Raw genomic sequence first — 16,538 nt, 5'->3', positions numbered from 1 at the left:
AAGAGAATAACAATTTTATTTCGTTTTTTCCCCGTTTCTTTCTGTTTCAATTATTTCTTCTCTATTTTATAGGCCTACTAAATACTTTACAACATAAAAGCAAGTTACACACTTTAAAATCTTCCCTTCATTTTCGTTGAATATGTCACAAGGTGCGACTTCTCGATGGAAACCTAAAGCTATTTTTAACTGGGAAGACAGATTTTAACACTTAATGGAAACTAAAAGCAGCAATGAAGTGTGAGCAAACGCACTGACAAAGAATAACTGAAGCATGTCTGGGTGGCTTTTCGTCGACCTACAACCCAACAAAGATTGGTTAATTTACACCTTTTGGCCTGCAGAGCTTTTGCTCTGCTCACATGCAGTAGTACATTTGTTTCTGAAAAACAAACATCGCTTTACTTCAGCCCTCCAGCGCATATTAGTGGCAAATGATTGAAATGAATCCTGACATACATGAACGAAAACACAGAGTCATTCCTGTTTGACGGACAGGCGGCAACCCAGTCAAAACTTTGCGCATATTAAAAATGTGTTTTACCCTAAGTAGGCCTATTTAATATTGGCCATATAGTATAATACATAGCCTAATATATGTCATTTATACCATATTTCCATGACAGTAGATATCAGCCATTCTATTCATTTCACTTCATAAGTAGGCTAGCCTTTTTCTGTCAACATTTCTACGCGTACCGTGTGTTTGCGTCTCCCTTATCCTTAACTGAAGGGTAGACTATATGCCCATACCCAGAGGGAAAGGTCTCCGGGTACAGTCTCTCCACAAACAGCTCCAGAGCGCTTATTGGTCGTGAGATGAGATATGGGAGGAGCGCTCAGCGAAGCCAAAAGGCAGAATTGGTAATTCGGTGAAAAAGTCCCTGTGAAGTGACGGATGCGGGAAGTTCACAGGTTTTCCCAATCCACTGCCTTCTCCTCGAACGACATTTGCTTGCGCAGCAAAGACTTGAAAATCAAAAACTTTGGATGAAAGTCTTTAGGCAAGAAACTGAAGGAAAAGTTTGACTTTGGAATGCTTTGATTTTTTTTTCTCTCTCTCGAAGTGAATCAAGACGTCTGCCTATTTTTAAACCTTTTTTGGGCGCATTGGAGAGAGGGGTACGATGCAGGCGCGCTACCCCGTGTCTAGCCAAAGTCCTCTAGGCGTAGTGCCTTATATCACCGGGGATCAAGGCTTTTACCGAGCCGCGGCCGGTGGTGGATATACCGGTATGCCCGCGCCGATGAGCATGTACTCTCACGCGGCTCACGAGCAATATCCCGGTGGCATGGCCCGCGCATACGGCCCGTACACCCCCGCACAACAACCAAAAGACATGGTGAAACCACCATATAGCTACATCGCGCTCATCACCATGGCCATCCAGAATTCATCCGACAAGAAGATCACACTAAATGGAATCTATCAGTTTATCATGGAGCGCTTTCCATTTTACCGGGACAATAAGCAAGGCTGGCAGAACAGCATACGGCATAACCTGTCGCTCAACGAGTGCTTTGTCAAGGTGCCTAGAGATGATAAGAAGCCCGGTAAGGGCAGCTACTGGACTCTAGACCCGGACTCGTATAACATGTTTGAAAACGGCAGCTTCTTGCGACGGAGGCGCCGCTTTAAGAAGAAGGACGTGCTGAGGGATAGAGAGGACCGGGACAAGGGCAAGGACAACCCGGGGCAAGTGTGCGAGCAAGACGCCCAGCAGCCGGTGAAGCTCCGGGATATTAAGACGGAGAACGGGGCCTGCACGCCCCCGCTTGACAGCACTCCACCCCTCAGCACGGTGCCCAAAACGGAGAGTCCAGACCGGAGCGGTGGGAGTGCGTGTAGCGGGAGTCCTCAGGCCTTTAGTATGGATACAATCATGACGGGACTCCGAGGGTCGCCGCAGCATGCGGCTGAGCTGCCGGCCTCCCGCGCCGCTTTACCGGGCTCGGTGTCTCTGACCTACTCGCCGTCCCCGCAGCCCGCACACTACAGTCCACCCTGCGGCCAGCCCGCCACTTATCACTGCAACATGCAAGCGACGAGCCTGTACACCGGGGACCGCGGGGATGACACTTTACCGGAATACACAAACACAACAAGCGCCTCCTCTATCTCACACCCGCACCAGAGCTCGAGCCAGGAGAGCCAACATTTGCAGCAAAATCGACTCGCACCCTGGTACCTAAATCAGTCCGGTGAGCTGGGACACCTGAGCGCGAGCTATCCCGGGCAGCAGCAGAACTTCCACACGGTGCGCGAGATGTTCGAGACGCAGCGGATAGCTCTGAACAGCTCTCCGGTAACCGGAAGCAATAGCTGTCAAATGGCTTTCCCGTCCAGTCAGCCACTCTACCGAGCATCCGGAGCCTTTGTATACGACTGCAGCAAGTTCTGACCCCCCCAGAAAAGCGTTATGAATTTCAGAATTGTTTAATATATAGCTATATATTCGTATTATTTCCCATGTGTTTGTAATTTAAGGAAGCCATTAGGTCAGTGAACTCGGGCTGATATGCGAGTGTGTGTTTGGTAAGTAGGATAATCCCGCTGCACATAAACATTATCTCTCCCTGCTCGTCCATCAAGAGAGATTCAAAGCAAATGTGTTAATTTATTTCATGTAAGAGCAGGTGGACCAACTTCGCAAGGAAATGTCTTAAGTATTTATAATCAATTCAGTATAGAAAGGTAACGAGTGTACAACTGAGTTACAGTTTTTTCGTATACTTTTTTGAAAATATCTAAAGTTGCTATTTGTTTAATAAATTGTTGGAGTTAAACTCTCGAGTGATTTATCGATTTGTAATGCCTGTTGTCAAAGCTTGTTATTGATTAGAGGCCACCAAAAGCTCGGGACCTTTTTACATTTGTGTAAAATGTCCACCTAAAAAACATCTAGCTCTTAATAAGGCACTCTTTGGACAGGGGTGGGTTTGGGGGTCAAAGGTTTAAAAACATCTGGAAATCATTTTTTTTTCACTTACGCGTGCGAGGAATCCTTACATTATTCATTTAAAAAAAAAAAAAAAAACGCATTCACTAATACTTAAAAACACAAAAGTATATTATTATTATTAATAACAATTATACATATGCTTTACAAAAAACAAACAATTACAAATGATGCGCTATAATGTCAAAGTTTAATCGACAGATTCTTGTCCGCATTTCTCTTACTCATAAAGCGTTTTTTTTAAATTATCGTTCTTTGTGTTCCTGTTTCAAAACTAATATTTTCAAGAAAATTATATGATTTGTATGGTGTTTTCATTTGTAAGATTTAATATTATAAAAGATCATTTTATTGAGATGCAGTCGTTTAATTGAGCGTTTTTACTCAACTAAAAGCGAACTGCTCTTTTGCAATCCTGTGGAATGTAGTCCAGCATTGTCTTTGGTAGACGTTTTCATTTGTAAACACATCATAGATTAAACAGCAGATGAAAGAACTGCTGTAGGCCAGAGCCAGCCATGTTAAATATGGCCTTGATAAATCAATTGATTAATTCAGCAAGAGCCTCCAAACAAAAGCACTCGATCTGCGCTTTGTTGATATCATCTCCATTGCCTTTTTTACATACTATAGGCCTAAATGGAAAACAAACACATATATCATAGCCTATAGGCCTATGCGGAAATATGTGTCAACTCAAGACATGGTTTATCATTTTTTAGCGTAAAACGATTGATGACTTTTCTTGTTTTGATACATATTTAGCAATATTTAAACATGCTGATGCGCACGGCGAGCTTTTTGCAATCATCCGCGTGTATGTATTTGCTGATAAACCGGCCTCGGTCACTACATTTTTGTGATTATGTTAGGCTAGATTAAATAAGGTCTGTGCATGACCAGTCACGGTTTGAATAGGCCTCAAGTGCAAATCCACAAATGAGCAGAAACAGAGGGAGAGAGATGGGGAAATGAAGAAAGAAAGCGTCATGTCTCCGTGCATATAGCCAGGTCAGCCCGAGGCGATCTGACTGTGTATGAAGGGCTTAAGTGGCAAATGCATCACAGGTGCGCGCGGCCAGTGCTCGGGCTCGTGCCAGTGAAAAGGTGTCTTTGTTGTGATCAGTTGCGTTTTTTAGGGGTGAGTGGCGCGCGAGGGGAACATGATATCCAGCACAGAGGGCCTTGAGCTATTAACGCAGCACGCTTTAAACAGATGCAGAGCTCATAACATGCATTAGAGAAGTGTGATTGCTTATTTTTAATATTTCCTGTGTGATATATTTTTTACATTTCCACTTAGATAAATGCAGGACAATCTGTCCGGTTGATGTTCAATTTTAAGTGCGTTTTTATGGGTTTGCTGCTAATAATTGTAGGTCAACCGTTTGTGCTAAAAAAAAACAACAGTTATTTAATTATAAGGTAATATAGATGTAGCCTATAATAATTATTTGTATTATATAGGCTATAAACAATGAAAGGCTACTATAAATGCACAATCCAAACTTAGGCTATTTAATATTTCTAGATTTGATATTTGAATTCATAAATCTATGACCAACAGCAATGTAAAACTATAAATGGTTTGATCGGGCAAACAGCAAAATAATTATAACTCTGAGGCCTGCGTTACTCGGGCCTAAATCACACACACACACACACACACACACACACACACACACACACACACACACACACACACACACACACACACACACACACACACACACACACGAATGCTGTAGTAGCCTAAACATAAATGCTAAATGTTGTTACAGTATATTAATTGAACTCTTTCTGATTTTTTCATTTTTTTCTCTCACAATTTGAGCAAAAAAAGATGCAATAAAAACGCACCTGAGGCAAATGAGGAAAGGCCCTAAAAAACCCCAGCATAATCTTACAAAAAACATAGGATATTATCTTATAATGCCACACATAAACGAATACTTTTAATATAATAGGCATAATAAATTCAAGCATATTTAACAATAATTCAGAACCTTGTAATCAATCATAATCAAATATCTCGCAGCGCTCCTAAAGACGAGTGTTCCTAAACGAGGGTAACCTTCACATTTTAAGATCATTATAATGAGTTTCAATTAATTTGTCCAATTCCGATTTCCAAATGTAACTTTAAACATATAACGCCGTGGACTGTAAGAAAGGTCGAGAGGATTATCAAGGGCAATCTGCGTGACGAGGAAAAATAAACACGAGAAAAATAGTGGAATGCCTCGAAAAGGTGGATTTAATTATTTTCTTCTGCGTGCAAAAATCTCAAAGGGTAAAATTGTGAGACGAGAGTGATCCAAATGCTTGTAATGCTTCAATGACAAAGCAAATAATTCCTGCTTTTCCAACATATAATCCAGAAACAAAAACAATACCGGAGAAGATGTGAGACTGGTTATGAAACTGAGCAAATCCATAAAAATATAATAAAATAGCAACATCAATTTAATATGATATCTAGCTAACAATATAAAATATAAGCTAACAACAATTAATTGACATTGGCTAATTCAGATAAGATACACCGCTTCTCCACCAATGGGTTTTTAGTATTTGATTATTAAACATCTTTAATACAATTCATTTCATGACTTTTGGAAATCTAGTAGCCTATTTGCAGAGATAATTAACTCTTTAAACGTGTTGAGCTGTTATTGACGGTTTCCAACAGAAGACAATAAGGCACTCTTTGGACAATAAATTATAACTAGGCTACTAATAAATCCAGAGACTTAACAATGTTAGGCTTTCCACGTCCCTTAAAATTTTATGATACTTTAATTCATTGGTTCAATTGAATTTCACGTTTCCCACTGCTTTTACGGGAACTTCAGCAGGGCAGAAAATACCAGAAATTTCCCCGCTCAAGCGTAAAAAATAAATTCACCGGGAAATATAACGTAGTTAGTGGCGGTGCACCTGTGTGTGGTAGAGCTCGCGACCCTAGCCAGTGGAAAAGTGCTTTTAACGCTCGCGGACCGTCTGGTTCCAATCAGGCCCGCTCACAATGTTGGAGGCGCGCTTAAATGGCACTCCATTGGCTCGAGATGCCGTCTCAAAAACACAAATACACATACATCAACCGCCCCCACAATCGCCTGTCTTGTGAGGGTCTCAAAGACCCCACTTTTAAACGTCGGTGTCAAATAACCTTCATTTGGCACGTCGAACAGCCTAAAATATCTGTGGCCTCTCGAGTCAGATTTTACCAGGTTTCTCTCTCCTCGCTTGAAGACACTTCAGCTGGCAGAAGTCTCTCGAACCCGTTGTTACTTTGATGAAGGACAACCGTGTCGCCATTACAAATAAACACGACGGAGGATTTTCGCACACAGTGAAATGTCTTCGCTGTCAGGGTTCATTGGCCCAGCTGTGCCCGACGTCAGAGGTGATTAAACATGAGCTGCTTTACAAGGCCGAGTTACTGCTCCCTGAGCTGCGCGCGGTGGGCCGTGCTCGAGCATCTGGAATGAAGGACCGCGAGGCCTCGTGCGTCCCGTTTCCCGCTCTAAATACAAGAGAGCGGTTGTTTTCGGCGCGAGGGGCTCGATGACCGCCAGGCAACCCGCGAAAACTGGCACGAGCCGCATATTCAACTTCTGAGGCCAGAGAGAATTCTGAAACTCCAAAGTTGGCCGTTATTTTCAAATGTATTTTTTTAATTATTATTATTTAAAATTATTATTATTTTTTTTTAAATTCTGGCTGTAACTGTTGATTTTTTTTTAATTCACTTTTCACACCAAGGACAATAACAATAAAGAAATAGTTCTAAAGATTTGTTCTCAGTATTAAATAATAGCAGAGTTCACACAACAATAATGATAAAGGTACAGATAATTTCATTGGAATCAGACTCAAAACGATTTTATTAGGTTGATGAAGATAAAAGCATTGACAGCCAATCGGCGCCAGGCGCTCGATAGCGAGGCAACCGCGAAAACTGGCACGAGCCGCTTTTTGACGCATTTAACTAGGCCTATATATTTAACTTCTGAGGCCAGAGAATTAAAATGTTTTTTATTTTTTTATTTTTTTACCGGCTGTTGATCTTTTACTCACCAAAGACGGGATATAGTCCTAAAAATCTTTCTCAGTATTAAAGAATAGCAGAGTCCACACAACTATAACGGGACAGAGAATATCGTTGGAATCAGATTCAAAACGATTTTATCCAGTTGATGAACGATAAAAACATTGACAGCCAATCAGAATCCATCCTGCTGTAACGAAACATTTAAAGCGACAGACAAGTAAAACCTTCAAATTAACAGAATGATTATTGTTAATGGATCATTTTCACAGACTGATGATCAGTCATCAATATCATAAATCCTGCAATTTTTCTTGTATTTGCTATTTATTATTATTATTATTTTTTTTAGATGTATGTACATTTATAACACTAATAGTTTGTATTATATTACTTTTATATCACATATATATAAAAAAAACCCTTACTGCTGCTGTTGAGGGTGTTTCTAATACCGCATCTGGGAGTGATGGTTAAATTAACATCTTTCTCTATTTTTACTGCCGTTATTAATCTTACTCAATTTTTTCCCTCTTTTTGAAAGTTGTGAAATCACTATTATTGCAGTTTTCTTTTGCTATTTGAGCAAATGGGGACACAAAAATATATATTATGTATTCTCTCATTCACCGCTAATAAAGTTAACCCAACGATGATGACTTCCGCTCTAAGAAACCCGGAAATGTGAAAAGGTTCTATAGTTATCTTTACAGTCGTCATTGTTGGTGTGAATGGCGTTAAGTCTGCAACATTAGTCTATATTCTGGCCTAGAGATAGAATATCTAGTGTTGTTCTGTTTAACATTGTAAATTAATAATAAAAAAAGAGTAATAAATGCTAAATAATTTAGGTTATAATCACAAATCTACCCAACTTTCCTACATGTAAACCAGGCCTCAGGAAATGACTACAAAATAAGTAAATATATTAAAACAAAACACCACAAAAACCAAGATGAATAACACGCAAACCTACATATTTGTGTTAATCTGAACCACCTCAAAAACATTTTTATTGAAAATATAGTAAATTATTTTCATGTATTCCTAGTGTCTTGTAATTAAATGAGAAAATATCTTAAACCTTGAAGACAAAAAGTTTGAGAACCCCAAACAAACACTCTGTGAATTTGATTAAATTTATACACATTAAAGCTCCAAGTTTCGATTTTTATTTTAAATAATCAGCAAGCAATTTTTAATGTTCTGACTAATTGTCTATGCCATTATTTCAATTTAAGGAATCATGAATAAAACAGTACACCTTTAAAAAGCTCTACAAACCCTTTAATCCCTTATTTATACATTTTTTTTCATGATTATGAATAGAAACATCTTTATAAAAATGGGCAAAAATCCTTTAGACAGAAAACAAACAAAAAAATCCATAAATATAACCATATTAAGGAATGGAAAAAGGCAACACCGGGACCTTCAAAGCACAGTAAGATCAGAAAGTTCAAAAACGATAGGTGGAGGAACAGAAATGCAGCTGAACTCTTCTTCCAATGATCTCTCACACACACACACGCACGCACGCACACACACACACACACGTCAGAAGGCTCTTTGACATGCATGGAGATGAAGGCGTGTAGGATCAGGCATTCGGGTTGTTCTGCATGAGCTTGATGTCCGCATCCACCATTTCTTTAACAAGCTCCTGTAAAAAAAAACACACACACCCTGGTTATTTCTCAAACTTGAGAGCACTGGAAGTGAGCCACATTGATTTTTTTACAGGAATGCTCACCTCAAACGCCACACGTGGTTTCCAGCCCAGGACTTTAAAGGCTTTGGAGCTGTCTCCCTGCAAGTAGTCCTAGAAAAAGACCAAAAGAGAGTGAGATGAAGAAAGAAAACAAAGACAACAGAAAAGGCAAAGGGGTGCTTTAGTCCTTCTTTATTAACAGGACCTCCCAACCTGTACTCCCCCCACCCCCACACACACACACTCTTCTTCACTCTCACACACCCACACACACTCGCAGCACCACACACACAGGTGTCAAGCTCCGAGTCTCTGGGGGAAGGTGAGGGCCGAGGCAGGCCATCCATCCAGCCCTCTCTCCTCTCCCAGAGCCGGAGCATGATGGATTACGTGACTCTTGTGGCCTAACCCCTTCTGTTCTCCTGCTGGGATGGCAACACACACACACACACACACACTTCTCAGGGTGGCAGTAAAGGGGTTGAGGGTGTCCTTGCTGCTGATCTGATTACACAAGAAGCCAGAACACACACACGTTTGTTTTTGTGAAATGTGGGGACATTCCATAGGCGTAATGGTTTGTATACAGTACAAACTGTGTTTTCTATCCCCCTTACACTGCCCCTGCCACTAAACCTACCCATATAACACACACACACACGCACGCACGCACGCACGCTCGCACGCACGCACGCACGCACGCACGCACACACACACACACACACACACACACACACACACACACACACACACACGCACACACACACACACACGCACACACACACGCACACGCACACACACACACGCAGCCCCTAAACCTACCCATCACGGGAAACATTCTGCAGTTTTACTTTCTAAAAAAACTCAACCTGTTTGATTTATAAGCCTTTTGAAAAGTGGGGACATGGGTAATGTCCTCATAAGTCACCTTCTCCTTGTAATACCTGTCATACCTACACCTACACGCACACACGAGCACACACGCGCACACACGCGCACACACGCGCACACACGCGCGCGCATGCACACGCACGCACGCACACACGCGCACACACACACACACACACACACACACACACACACACAGCCCATATTTTAATGCTGAAGCCTGAGAAGTTACAGTCACTAACTCATGGTTCCATTTTAGCTCCAATTAAAGCGTTTAAATGACATAACCATACTTTAAAGACTAATTAGCGAAATAGCATTCATTCATCAACATATGAAACAGCATGCAACCATCATAATCAAGACGCGTATTAATGCGGCATATTAATCATAATTAGTCTTCACTTTTCTGAAAGCTAAATTAACTTCAGCTGCTTTTGTCGCCCATCCAAGTCTTCACATGCAAACTATAGCACTGTGCACTGTAGGAGTTTACAAGGAGAGAAAACACGCAGCGCATTAATTCGATGAAAGCGAAGCGTTGCGTGTGCCTGTGAATCATCCGCTGTGTGCAATGGCTGCTGCTATTAAAGAGAAAGTCAGCAAGTCAAGACATATCAAAGGCACGGGAAGTTTACAGGCGGATTTGACTTTCAGACACGGGGCCGTTCTATATGGATATGTGTCAGGATGAAAACAGGAGCCGCACCTGCATATATGGACAATAAAGGGCAAACAATAAATAAAAGTGATAATCATCATCTGGGCGCATTTAACACTTAACGTAAAGGAATTCAGGACTAATGGAGAGACAGGCCTTGAAACCTTTGTTCAGTTATGGCATGACTACACATGATGCATTTTTCAGATTTAATGTTTTAAGACATGCTTCATGAAGACACAGCTTCACACACAGATTGAGCAACGGTCAACAGGTCAAAGGTCAAATCCACTAAATCAGTTCAACAAAGCACTCGAAAGTCTGTCAGACATCTATTGATGAACAATGTATCTGCTTTTATAATGCATCTTTACAGATAATTCGTTCAAACCAAAAAAGACTCGCAAATGAACTTATGATGCTGTTGACTTTATTTAAGTAACTCATCTCGATTTAACACCATTATATCAGGTTTCTGGATCAAATGTAACCGCTTCACTGGTTACTGACTGTTACTGACTGAAGTTAAACTGACTTAAAACCGTTACTCTTTGACATAACTTGATGTTTTTATTTTGAGATAACATGCTTCAATCAAGTAACCCAATCAAACTGGACTTTCACTTCCCATCATGCTCTGCAAATGGGCTGGATTCAGAGAGTAAACGTTTAAATACGGTGCTGTTTAATGCATTTCTAACGAGAAAATGGAGAGACTTTGTAACTTTTTAATGTTCTGTTCTGTTCTGTTGGTATTTAAAAGTGTGTGTTATGTTCGTGTTTTTAGAGGTCATCATTGTGGTGAAGTGTAGAGCGTGTGCTCGGGGTGAGGATCTGCTCATAACTATTAAAGTAACAATTAAATAATAAAAAACAACAACTTTGAGCATGCCATGGATGTTTCAAAACCATCTGGCCATTACAATCTTGTAATGTAAAAGGTTTTGTAAATGTTGTAAAAAATAGCATTTCACTAAATAAAAAATAATCAATTAAACTGGATTACTTGTTTTGTTTTTTATATTAATTTTAGAGTAATTAAACGTAATAGTTTTGGACAAAATTAAGAATGTTAACCTGATTCAACTAAATGCAATTGAATTAGCTTTTTTGATTGGTTGATTGTAATCCATTACATCCCTTCACTGTAAAAAAAAAAAAATTGTTGGTTTAACTTAAAAAAAATAAGTAGCCTGGTTGCCTTAAAATTTTAAGTTCATTGAAATAAAAAAATTGAGTTGATACAATGAAGGAAATTTGCTTAATAATTAGAAACTCAATATTATTGTATCTGAACCACATAAAAAATTTGATAAATCATGAAAATAGTTTCACTGCATCATCACAAATAAAACACACACGATTACCCAATATGCTTACAAAATCTTTTAATAATATTTTTATAAAGGTTGTCGAATCTCAAAATTTTTTCATTGTATTAACTCAAAATTTTAAGGCAGCCAGATAACTTGTTTTCTAAATAATTTTTTACAGTGTTTATATCAAGACATCAAGATGAATTTGTTCTGACAGTTTAACTCTTGTCATATTTTAATAGTTCTTGTTATATTTTCAGCATTTGAATAAACTGTGATAATCTGAGAATATGTTGAAGGTGCTAAATACATTGACTGCACCACGGCATTACTTAGTTTTATGTTTAAAAAAATAGATTACATTTACTATACATGTACAGTATATCAGACTTTTGAATAAACACACACTTAATACTTTTAGTCAACAAGGACGCATTAAGTGGATCAAAAGTAAAAACCTTTATGTTGTTAAAAATGTCCATTTTAAATAACAATAAATTAGAAATGTTAGACTGATTTATGAAGGATCATGTGACACTGAAGACTGGAGTAATGACGAAAATACAGCTTTGCCATCACAGGAATAAACTACATTTGAAAATACATCCACAGCTATTTTGATTTATAATAATATTTCACAATATTATTGTTTTTACTGTATTTTTAATTACAAAAAAGAGTGTGTGTTCTTTTAAAATCACAAATCACAACAAGACCTGGACGGGATTGCAAATATAAAACAGACAACCGAGCGTGTAAAAGAGACAAAAGACAATGAGGACACATCTGAGTGCCTCCATCTCAGATTCCTGCTTCAAGAGTTTAATAAATATTTATGTGCTCATGTAAACCCTCTTCAGCGCAGAGACACCGACCCTAAGTGCCTGACACTTTAAACGTGAGCGCATTAATCCACCGCGAGCTCCGCGGCTGGTCCACAGACTTCGCTGTCCAGTTATTTGATGCAGGATGTTTAGGACGGATCAAAGACTCCAATCATTTCCCTTTTCAAACAACAGCCAATCACAGAGCAGGAAAAACTCCAGAGTGAAGCTAAAAATCGGAGTAACGTGGATGACAAGCATCTGTAAGACTTGTACATACTCAACGGTGTGTTTATTACTGAGGATGTGTGTGTGTGTGTTTATGTGTGGCTCTGGCAGAGTGTTTGTGTGTTTACAGTCTCAGAGAGCCGTCTCTGACCGCAGCGAGTCCTGCCAGCATGTGTGTGTGTGTGATTCAACGCTTTCAAAATGACCCAGATACTTTTCCATTTATCATCTCACCTGTTATTATGCCTTCACTATGGGTGGGGCGAGAAAGAGAAGAGCTACGACACACACACGTTTACCTCAGCTAAAGGTACAGCTCAGTTAAAAAGTCCAGTCGTCATCTGATTCTGCTGAACACAGAAGACTGTTTCTGTCCATACAGTGAGAGTCAATCGGGTCCAACACAACCTTAGACTGGTGCTGACTGGAAAAAGATCTTCTTTTGTGATCCACAGAAGAAAGTAAGTCATAGTTTTGGAACAAATTACAACACAATAAGGTTTCATTAGTTAACTACACTATTTAACATATATCAACTCATTTTTAGGGCTGTATGATTTCTGGACAGAATCGGCGAATCTATACTCAAACACAAAAACAACCCAATGTTGGGTCAAATATGGACTAACCCAGCGATTAGGTTGTCTTAAGCAAATATTTAACCCAACCACAGGATTAAAACAACCCAATCGCTGGGTTTAAACAACCCAATTGCTGGGTTAGTCCATATTTGACCCAACATTGGGTTAAAACAACCCAACATTTTTTTTAGAGTTTAGTCGTTAAAAAACGGAATTTACTGTAAAACGTGGAATTTCTCGGAATCTTGGATGAACAAATCAAAAGTAGGTCAGTACACTTACATCAAATTGCGATATAGACTTTAAATATCAAGCTTGCATGTTCTGCGTGTCTCTGTGTGAATGAATGGAGCAGCTGTGGGGGGTTTTTTTTACTACGCACGCACGCCCACACGCACACGCACGCACACGCACACACACAGACCGCTCGTGGTGTTTCAGCCTCTGCCGTCTCACTATATGAGGACATGAATGCATGAACTTCATCTCCAGAGCTGCTCTGAGAGTCACTTTTTACAGTTCTATTTGAGAAAAACTATACACGCACGCACACGCATACACACACACACACACACACACGTACACACACAAACTCAAAGATCTTCACAGCAACCGTCAAAATAAAAGTTTAGTTTAACTTAAAATTGTGACAGAAATTTATCACTGTTGTACAGTAGAATTTAGAGACGTCTCAATGTAAAAACAATACACTAATTATTCTAATATTAGTCAAATACAACTTATTTTAAGGAATAATCATCATTTTCTTCCATGATTTAATTAACGAAGTTCAGTTGTTCTTGACAAAAAGTTTAATTTCATATGATTAAAAGATAAATTAAATTAATGTTTTATGTCATTTAATTGCCAAAAATATTAAAATACACAACACAGAATTTCTGAAGAAAATAAATAAATAATAGCATTTATTCTTAAATCATTGATTATTAAACATTTATTAAACCATTAAAATTGAATCCAAACTTAAAACAGCAATTGCAAAATTTGGTAAAAGGTTAAATGGACTTTGAGGAAAAAAAGTTATTTAACCCTTGATGCAATTTTTTAAAACACTTTTAGAAGCATAAATTTAAAAAATATAAATTAAGTATAAATAAAATTATTAATTAAACCATTAAAATAGAGTCAAAAAAAAAAAAAAAAACCTGAATTTGTATAAAAATAAAACTGATTTCATTTGGCCTTAAATATTGAACTGCACATCTACAGTATTTATTAATCTTTTTTAATGTTAAATGCAACATTTACTTATTTATTAAAATCAAAAGTTGAATTTATTAACGTTGGTTAATGCACTGTGAGCTAACATGAACAAACAATGAACAGATTTGTCAACTAATGTTAACAGATTAATAAATACAGTAAGACCTGCTCATGGTTAGTCCATGTTAACAAAAGAAACCTTATTGTAAAGAGTTACCACACGATTACCATGACCTCCGTCCTTCACATTTCTAACTCGTGGATAGTAAAAAAAACGTCCTTGTCTGGAGTGATCGAGAGTGAGAGAAGAGGAGGAAAAAAGGACTGAGACAGGAATGACATGGAGAGAAAGGAAAATGATGATAAATTGAAAGCTCTGGGAGACGAGCTGTGTGAAAGTTAAAGAGCGAGAGAGGGAGAGGGAGGAGAGGAATGCGAGGTGTCAGGAGTTCAGCCGTCTGACAGTGTGAGCGAGAGTGCGAGAGCCAGAGTTAATTACTCAATCAAGATAACGAGCCTGGGACATGCCATTTACAGAGGGCAGCCCTCAATTAACCTCCCTCTCCCACTACACACAGCGGGAAAGTGCCAACACACACACACACACACACACACACACACACACACACACACACACACACACACACACACACACACACACACACACACACACACACACACACACACACACACACACACACACACACACACACACACACACACACACACACACAGGGTCATCGTGACACATGGCGCAAACAAACACAACACAGGTACACAAAAGGACATTTTTAAAGACACCTGACATGGGAAAAAAGCTAAAATAGTTCTGACCTACTACAGCCAATGATCATTTTATTTAATGCTAAAAAGTGTATTGCTAGTGTTTTGCAAATTTTACTTTAATTTACAAAACGTTTACTTATTTAGGCCTACGCCGAAAAAATATTGCTGTACATTCAGAAACTGCTAGTAAATGTCACTACTAAATACAAAGAAACAGCAACACTGTAATATCGTTGGTTTAACTTAAAAAAAGTGAGTAACCTGGTTGCCTTTTTAGTTTATTGAAATTAAAAATTTGAGTTGATACAATGAAGGAAATTTGTTTAATAAATAGAAACTCAAAATATTATTGTATCTGAACCACATAAAAAATGTGATAAATTATGAAAATAGCACAATTTGGCATGTTTCACTGCGTCATCACAAATAAAACACACACAATTACCCAATATGCTACAAAATCTTTTAATAATATTTTAATAAAGGTTGTCGAATCTCAAAAAATTTGCATTGTATTAACTCAAATTTCTAATTTCAATGAACTCAAAATTTTAAGGCTACCAGGTAACATTTTTTAAAAATATTTTTTTTAAAATGAAGTAACACTGAATTAAACATGAAAGTTTAAAGTTGAGAGTGAAATAGTATTTTCTTATAAAAGTTTCAATACAAGTTAATCTAAGTGTACAGTATTTGTGCCATAATGTTGATTATAACAAAACAAAAAACTAAACTAAACCGGGTTATAGTCAGGCTCTGACAATGAATGTAAACGCGGCCAATACACAAATGCTAAACTCACTGCTGCAATAGTATAACCACAAGACATACACAACCAGTGTGTTAATGTGAAAAACCTTCTCTGCGTAAACTTATAAACGACTTCGCTGTCATGACATCATAACTCTTAAACACAGGTAAATTACTTAGAAATTGTAATCGGTACTGATTACAAAAGTAATCCATTACATTACATATTTAAGGTAATATAATCGGTCTACTTAGATTACTTTTGACCTAACTTGTTTATCACATTGATTAGAGTTGAATAATCTTGTACCATATTAATAGAAAAACTACAAAGAGAGAAAAAATCTATATTTTTTTGTTATCAACAACATGAAGTGCATTAAACACATTATGTCAGGGTTTCCCAGACTAGAGTTCTTGAGTGTAATAAAAAAAGCTAGTGAGTAATTAAATCATACACATTTTAAATTAAAATAAATAATTTTAAAATGAAAATAAAACGCTACTAAAAAAGAATTAAAAAGATTTTATGTTTACCTGCATGCCATGTGACAA

General features: G+C 38.2%; 2 protein-coding genes across 3 annotated transcripts in view; one reads left to right on the top strand and one right to left on the bottom strand.

Annotated features, from left to right (window-relative positions):
* The first annotated feature begins 894 nt into the window (after positions 1–894).
* On the top strand, positions 895–2,776 carry foxc1b (forkhead box C1b). The gene has a single exon (XM_067418445.1). The coding sequence runs from the start codon at positions 1,128–1,130 to the stop codon at positions 2,400–2,402; it is 1,275 nt and encodes a 424-aa protein (XP_067274546.1). The 5' UTR covers positions 895–1,127; the 3' UTR covers positions 2,403–2,776.
* Positions 2,777–8,170: 5,394 nt separating this feature from the next.
* gmds (GDP-mannose 4,6-dehydratase) overlaps positions 8,171–16,538 on the bottom strand; it is a 105,611-nt gene continuing 97,243 nt past the window's right edge. For both annotated transcript variants that reach the window (XM_067418443.1, XM_067418444.1), the window contains 2 exons: positions 8,768–8,836; positions 8,171–8,677 (listed from right to left, as the gene is read on the bottom strand). In XM_067418443.1, the coding sequence (XP_067274544.1) occupies positions 8,615–8,677; positions 8,768–8,836 (132 nt within the window). In that variant the 3' untranslated portion in view covers positions 8,171–8,614. The remainder of the gene's footprint in view (positions 8,678–8,767; positions 8,837–16,538) is intronic.

Source organism: Pseudorasbora parva, chromosome 15, assembly GCF_024679245.1.
Source record: "Pseudorasbora parva isolate DD20220531a chromosome 15, ASM2467924v1, whole genome shotgun sequence".
Classification (NCBI taxonomy): domain Eukaryota; kingdom Metazoa; phylum Chordata; class Actinopteri; order Cypriniformes; family Gobionidae; genus Pseudorasbora; species Pseudorasbora parva.
Note: the sequence above shows the minus strand (reverse complement) of the source record. Positions and strands in the feature narration are given on the sequence as shown.

Bases quoted from the DNA above. Each gene is read 5' to 3' on its own strand.
- foxc1b (XM_067418445.1), top strand. From the start codon at position 1,128: ATGCAGGCGCGCTACCCCGTGTCTAGCCAAAGTCCTCTAGGCGTAGTG.